The sequence below is a fragment of the Chionomys nivalis genome, chromosome 13 (assembly GCF_950005125.1).
Source record: "Chionomys nivalis chromosome 13, mChiNiv1.1, whole genome shotgun sequence".
NCBI lineage: Eukaryota > Metazoa > Chordata > Mammalia > Rodentia > Cricetidae > Chionomys > Chionomys nivalis.
In genome coordinates, this window is record NC_080098.1 from 67330817 (window position 1) to 67338887 (window position 8071).

Here is an 8071-nt window from a genome sequence, read left to right on the forward strand (position 1 = left end):
TTCAAAATCTACAAATCTGCATGTCTGCTCCTAAGGTATAAGAAAAAGACGGAATCCTCACTAGAAAAAGTAAACGCTTAGAACTGAGTTCAAATAAATTGGTCAATCTTAAAAATGCAAAAAGAAGGCAAATCCCTCGTAGAACTCAATTTAAAAAACACTGTTGAAGAAATGACCCTGGATAAAGTTCAGTGTGGGTATTTAAACTCGTAAGATAAGAAGGATATACAAATTGTTAAGACTATCTAAATTATGTAGACAATGACGGCATTGTCTTTGAGAACAGAAACCAAAGTTGCATCATACTTTCTTACTGCCAAGCTTATCACAAAAGACAACAGTGTGTGCAATGACTTCACTTACATTAACAAAAGTCACACTATCACCTACGAGGCCCTGGATCACATCACGTGTAGACTCCCTACTCACGAAACTACTGGAACTGTTGGTGAAAATGACATACAATGCGCAATAAAATACAGGCAGGCAGACACTGGTGAGAACCTGACATGCTGACAACCTCAAAGTAGAATATGTGACCCATAGTAATTAGGGCATGTACTAGTATTTCCTAGTGACAAAGCTGATACATAATATGTAAAGGTGAATTCCAGATTCTTTTTCTTTTATTTTTTGGTTTTTCGAGACAGCGTTTCTCTGTGTAGTCCTAGCTGCGCTGGAATTCGTTCTATAGACCAAGTTGTCCTCAAACTCACAGAGATCCACCTGTCTCTGCCTCCTGAATGCTGGAATTAAAGGCATGCGCCACAGAATTCCAGATGCCAGGGAACTTAAAAGACACTCTAAAACAGACAGAAGCAAATAAAGAAGAGTCTCAGTCATCTAAGGGAAGGAGAAGCATACTACCAGCTGCTATAGCATGGATGTAAGTCACTGAAGTCACTAAGCTCAGCAGATGAGCTACACACAAAGCATCACACTTTGCACACTTTCATTCTTATGAAATGCCTACAAAGTCCAGTCTGCTCATAGGGCAGATAAATACTGTCAGGGCCTGGGCAGGAAGTGGGGCAGGAAGGAAAAGCTTGGGTTTACTTGAGGAGGAAAGAAAATGTTCTAGAACTAGAAAGTGGTGATAGTGGCACACCTCTGTAAATACAATAACACTTACTTATTTTAGCTGAATAGTTTAAAAGAATGAATTTTGTGCTATGTGGATGTTCAGTAAAGCTTGATTTTAAAGAATAAAACTAAACACTTTCATGCCAAATTAGTATGTAAGCAAACAGGCATTACATCAACAGCAGTAAGACATAGTTTCTCAACATCATGAGAAACAGCCTCATGACAAGATCCAAGTTCCATACCTACCACCACAAAAACTTGTAAAATCACCAGCGTGTTTGGTTGGGAAGATGGCTCAGTGGTGAAGAGCCTGCTGCTCCATTGTGTAGACCAGAGTCCAGATCCCAGCATCCAAATTGGGCAGCTTACAAATGCCTGCCACTTTAGCTCCAAGGGACCAACAACCTTTTCTGGCCACCACAGGCCCCCACACATACAAACACTTCTGTATAGTCTCTCTCTCTTTCTCTCTCTTTATCACACACATAGACACACACACATGTACACACACACAGAGAGAACTAATCAAACTGAAAAAATTAAAAACTAACTACTGTGTTGCCTCTTCCTAGTTCTCTACCACTGAGCTACAATCTCAGTTTATTTGTTATTATTATTTTTTAAAAAAGTAATTTATGGAGACAGGCTTTGAAGTCACTCTGTAGCCCAGGCAGGGCTTGAATCTGAGATGCACCCGACTCAAGTCTCTTGTATTGCTGGAATTCCTATGCCAACAGGCCTGGTCTCTTGTAGCTTTTATAAGCAATGTACATAATGCACTTGATTTTGTTAAAAACTGTTGGAAAAAAAACAATGATGGATAGTGAGGATCAGTAGAGTACATGAATGTAAAATAAACACAAACTGAAGATAAGCACAAGACATAGTCCAGACTCTTAGGAGTCTGTCTGTACTCCAATGACATAAAGGAGAATGAAGGCGCAAGTCATAAACAATCCCACACCAGTTTGGAATTGTGATTAATAGGGTGGTATTTATTTAAAGGGGAATAAACTTACAGATCACCGTCCCAGACAACAGCCCTCTGCGCACGCAATTAGGAAGAAGTCTAGTCGCCGGAACCGGAGCAGGAAGTAAAGAGAGAGAGGAGGGAAGTGGCCGCTTTTTTTAAAGGGAAAGATACCACGCCCCAATGGGCTGGTATCTTGGCGGCTATTGGCTGGAGGAGCGGAAGGACCTCCCGCAACAGGAGAAAATTAAAGAAAGACCTGGAACAGTCAAGTGCCTATAATCCCAGTGCAGTGCTGGGCTGTTCAGACAGGAAGATCTCTGGGTCAGGCAGCCTAGCCAAACATCAGTGACAGCTTTTCAGGCAGGAGACTTGTCTCAAGGGAGTAAGGCAAGAGCAGCAGGAAAAGACACTCGACCGCTGACCTCCAAATATCCACATATGTTAGCACTGGATATGTGTACCTTACCTGCTTACCCACTCTGGGAGAGAGACAGACAGAGGGAGAGGAATGGGTGGAGGAAGGGGAAAAGAAGGGGCCAATGTTTTCAAGCCAACAGACAAAATTATAAGGCTTCTCTGAGCAGCAAGAGCAGGACAGGGAGTTCTAGAAGAAAAAAGAAAAGAAACCTAACGGATGGCATGACTGAACAATGGAGATGTACAGTTCTGGAGGAAGACACAGATGGAATGCAGACTGTCGAGCCCAAAAGTAAACCAAGGATGACGTCAATGCTAAGAAAACAAAGAGAAGTGTATGATAAAGTAGTCACTCAGCACGGGCTTCTTTAGTGGCAATATGGCCAGAGACAGAAAACTGAAGCAGAGCACAATCTACAGACACGCCATGCTGCAGCTAACAGGGAATGGAGGAACAGGACAGTGCACACAGTTGAGACGTGTACGGCTAAGCTTCAGGCTCTTCCTGCAGGTACCCCAGGTGCTGAGACAGTAGAGGACCACAGCAGGCCACTGTACTTGCTCTAGACCACCTTTTCCTAATCTATGCAGAGACCAGATAGTGAATGCTGGAGTCCTGGGGACATTGAGATCTGCTGTGTTTATAGTCAGTCTTTAGTTCCACCACCAATCAAAATAAAAAAACAAAACAAAACAACAACAAAAAAATCTCAGAAGAACAAGGGGGAATCAAGAAACAACAGAGGGGGCTGGAGAGATGGCTCAGTGGTTAAGAGCACTGACTGTTCTTCCAGAGGACCCTGGTTCAATTCCCAGCACCCACACAGCAGCTCACAACTTTCTGAAGATCTTGTTCCAGGGGATCTGACACCTTCATACCAATGCACATAAAAAGTAAAGTTAAATAAACCATAAAAATATTTAAAAAAAAAAAAAAGAAAAAGAAAAAGAAACAACAGAGTATGAGTTAGGGGAGAAAGAGAATGTGTTTTAAGGAAAACAAAAAGATAATCTTCAATTCCCAAATTAGAGTTCAAAAGACTCCCAGGCCACCCCTTGAAGAAAATTGTCTTCATCTAATAAGGGAATACCACCCTTCACACGCTTGGCAACAGAACTAAAGCCAGGCCAATCACTCCAAGCAGCAAGGCCAAGCAAGTCACCCGGAAACGATGTTGTAGTTGAGAGCAGGATGATTTTTTGAGACAGGAGGGACGAGAAGTTCTGGCTGCCACTCTTCAATCAGTTCTTCCTTTTCCTACAGAAAAAGAGGTGTTAGAGAGTGAGTGGCTCAGCACGAGTCACCTCACACTGGCTCTGGTGATGCCAAACTGCAACATTGCAACAATGAACGGCGTGCCACAAAAACACCCCTGCCAGCTGTTGTGGAGAGCGAAGGCCATCCTTCTTGTGTTCTGGGTACTTCCCACTCTTACTTCTTTCCTTATTACAGCTCATCCCCTTTCTTATGCAGTTTTTGGGTAACTTGACAACTTAAAAATCTCATTTCTATGTTTAGGATTTCTTCCATCTTAGCACACATAACACAAAAAAGTTCTAATTGGGATGTGGGTATTTCCAACTCTGAATCCCCTTTCTGAAGACCACATGGAGGACTCTCCTCTCGGCCTCAAGGACAGCTCACATAACCTGTGTGCAGACACTGGAGTCCAGGAGCTGCACATGCGCCTCTCAAGCCATCTCCCAGCAGGCTGCAGTCTCCTCCAGTGAGGCTTTATGCCTCTTTCCTCAAACTTCATCTACTCCGATGTTCCTTACTGCCTGCTCTTCTTATAGTCAACGTTTTAACATCCACTACAGAGTCAAGTTTCATTCTGCTTTAGAAAGATGATGTAGCTGCCACATACCTTGAATAAAACAAGCTTCATTTCTTACCTTAGCTGTAAGGTCAGAACGCTCCTGCAACTTGTAGGTTTTAGAGAAAACCAGTCTGATTATCCAAAGTATTAGAATTCCTTCCAGAATGAGATGGTATGCTGGAGCCTACGAGGGAGAAAAGCAAAGAAGGAAAGCAGTCACTTCAAAGGCTGCAGGGAAATTGAGTCCACCACAGTGCTGCCTCTCTGGAGGGTTGTACTATGACTGCACACACCTCACTGCCAGGGCTTCCGTAAGGGCCCTTCATGCCTTTCCCACCTTAACAACCGGCAGTTACTCCATCACATGAAACCCCCTAGTACTTCAGCTTTAAAACCTTTCCAGTAGCTGGATGGTGGTGGCGCACGCCTTTAATCCCAGCACTCGGGAGGCAGAGACAGGCGGATCTCTGTGAGTTCGAGACCAGCCTGGTCTACAAGAGCTAGTTCCAGGACAGGCTCCAAAACCACAGAGAAACCCTGTTTCGAAAAACCAAAAAAAAAAAAAAAAAAAAAAAACCTTTCCAGTAGTGAAAAAGAGAAAGAGGTAAGACCTGACAACCCCAACAGTTAAAACAACTCTCATGTCTTTCAGATAATTTACACTTTTACTGGCAAGAAATGTGTATAAGGAAACTGCACACACCTAAACACACCTGTACCCACCATGGAAAAGCTAATAAAACTACGTGCAAACCAGCTTCCATAACTCTTAAAGTTTTGCACATCTTATTGTATTTTCCCTAACCTGCTGCTAAATCTCCTTAGACCTTAGACAATGCAGCGTGGATGGGTGGGGGTGGCAGCAATAAATGCTTAAAGGAAATTGGCTCTCTTTTCTATCATGGGACCCAAAGGATGGCAACCTGTTTCATGATGATAGACACAAAGATATCTTTATTTTTATTAAAATATTTTATTATTTTATGTGTATAGGTATTCTGTCTGCACATGTTTGTCTACCTGGCACCTGCAGAGATCAGAAGATTCCCCTAGAACTTGTTACAAATAGCTGTGAGCCACCATGTAGACGCTGGGAAATGAATCCAGAGCCTCTCCCAGAGTGTGGAGCCAGCACTGTAGGATGGAATCTTGGCTAGTCTACTATCTTGTCCTCTACAGAGTTTCAGAATAAAGGCATGGATGAGTTTATGTAGAAGAATCTAGAGTCTAGACACCTATAACCCTCCAGTTACTGGCTGGGTTCTCTATTCCAGTGGGTTACCACCAGAAAAATCATTTAAAACAGGCATGTTAATCTGGGTGTGATGGTGCACACCTGTAATCCCAGTACACGGGAAGCACAAGCAGGCAGATCTTTTGACTTTAAGGCCAGGATGGTCTACATAGCTGCACCCTATTTCAAATAAACCACCACACAAAAAGAAACAAAACAGGCCTTTTGTTTTGTTTTGGAGAGAGGTCTCACTACAGAGCCATAGCTGGCCTGGAACTCGTTATGTAGACCAGGAATGCAGGGAGTAAAAGCATAAACCACCATACCTGGTAAACCCAGGCCTTTAAAAGTTAGGCATGATGGTGTGTGTTTGAAATACTAGGAGCATCTGAAGTTCAAGGAGAACCCAGGCTACAGAGTGAGACATTATCTCAAAATACAGCCATGTACTTACAAACTTAAATACAGAATAAATTAGCAATGAGGCAGAAATAAGGGATGACATTTCACCACAGCTAAAAACAAACGAGCAAACAAAAGCCACACCAGACCACAGACTGGAAAGCTGCTGACAGTTCTCATGTGAACTTTCCTGTCAATGTGAAAGTACCTTTAAAACTACATAGATGACATGCACATACACATGTGCACATGGATCTTTATTTTTCAGATATACTTTACAAGCCTCAAATTCTACAAAATACACAGAAACTGAGAACAAGAATAGAAATCTCTACTTAAGATGACCTAAAACTTTTACTGACCCTTCTTAAACATAATTAACTTAAGAGTAAGTCCAGATAACCTTGATTTTCTCAATAATTGGATGATAGCAGGCAAACATCTCTTCAACTCAACAAACCCCATAGAGAAATTACCCTAAGATGAAAAACTAATAGTCTAAAAAATTATTCAAAAATCATAAATACCAGTTTTATTTTTTCCTCTCTACCTAGGAAATGTGACACACAAAGAATTTTCCGAAGTCTGTGTTGGTCCCTTTTGGGGAGTAGGAAGTCACATTGTACAACAAAAAATTACTAATTTCTTTTAAAAAAATAACAATTATAGTGACTCAGTAGCTATAACTAGCCTAATATTGGACCTCGGTATAGATTAGGAAAATCAAGTACCCTCTGTCTCAAATAATTTTCATGAACAAATTCCCGTTAATCTGAGTTTGGTGCCGTATACTCAATCTCAGCGCTTGGGAGGCCAGGGCAACCTAGTCTACAAAGTGAGTTCCAGGGCAGCCAGGGCTATACAGAAAAACCCTGTCTAGAAATAGCAAAAGAAACAAAGAAATGAAAGGAAGAAGGGAGGGAAGGTGGCATAGAGAGATGGGAGTGGAGGACGGGAAGAAAGGAAGAGAAATTCCAGATAGTTCTTGCAATGCAGCATTGTCATTCCTCATAAGAAGCAACTTTGAATAACATTATCAAATAAAGTGAAATTTACTTCCAACTAATGTGAGTTCTCTATGCACCGGGATTTATCTGCTCGCTCAAACAGCTTGGTCTCCGGGCTTCAGATTCGTCTGGTCTAATACATACATAGTCACTAGTCATATATGGTCACCGACATTCACATTAAAGTGGTATTACAAACGCATTGCCAGTGCCTATTATCACGTGAAGTTAGAGACGGCCGTGTTGAAGAGGCCCTGAGATAGAAGACACACAAGTTCTATAGGACATAGCAGGGAAGCTCAGTTGTTCAAGAAACCAGCGTCCTCCCAAGACGGGCATTTGTATTATCCTTTTTTTTTTTTTACATAGCTGAATGAAACCACCATAACCCTTTAACTATTCTTTTAAATATCCTTCAAAACGTTATATATTCATAATATAGAAAACTGTGGGCAAAAGAATGTCTACTCCATGCTCATAAATTCCCAATTATTCCGCCTTCTAAACCACTCTCCCCCGCTCTGGGCAAAGTTTGTAATTTATGATGGGGCATTCCTCACACCTAGATCGCCCACTACCACAAACCCCGTTTGGCCATCAGTTCCAACTGTGGTTCTGAGGACTCGTGTGTCCTCGGCACCCCTCCCAAGAGCTGCTTTCCTGCGTGACTCCAGGAGCGAGGGCAGCCGAGGCTCTCTCCCCTGCGCTCCCGGGGAGCAGGAAGCACCGTGGAACCGGGCCGCGGGTCGCTAGACCCGGGCCGCGGGTTCACGCGTAGTTCTGGCTACCGACGCACCTCGTACAGCGCCTGCACCATCTCCACCAGCACCCACTGCTCCGCCACCGTCGCCATGGTCAGTCACCCGGCTTCCGGCAGGCGGGTCACAGTCGCATCAAATAGTGCGGCGGCGCGGACTAGTGACGTAACGCCACCGCAGGGCGGGGCCACGGGAAGTTGTGCGTCGCCTCCTCCAGGGTGTGCGTTGTTCCTGAACCAGGACGTGAAGTCGGAGGCTCAGAGCCCTGAGACTCGAATACCTTAGCTCAGTAGACTTTGTGTTGAGAGAATTAGTTCGTGGCCTTTGTTCTTGATGGTCGGCTGTGCACAGGGTTATTGAGATGAACGAAATAA

At 43.3% G+C, this 8071-nt stretch overlaps 1 protein-coding gene across 5 annotated transcripts in view; it reads right to left on the bottom strand.

Moving 5' to 3' along the window:
* LOC130886086 (serine palmitoyltransferase 1-like) overlaps positions 1–7842 on the bottom strand; it is a 66260-nt gene extending 58418 nt beyond the window's left edge. For all 5 annotated transcript variants that reach the window (XR_009058212.1, XM_057787993.1, XM_057787990.1 and 2 more), the window contains exons 1-3: positions 7736–7842; positions 4373–4480; positions 3640–3734 (exon numbers count right to left, since the gene is read on the bottom strand). Coding sequence is in view for 4 of the 5 variants with exons in the window: in XM_057787993.1 (XP_057643976.1) it covers positions 3640–3734; positions 4373–4480; positions 7736–7792 (260 nt within the window). In the remaining variant the exon portion in view is untranslated. The remainder of the gene's footprint in view (positions 1–3639; positions 3735–4372; positions 4481–7735) is intronic.
* Positions 7843–8071: the final 229 nt, after the last annotated feature.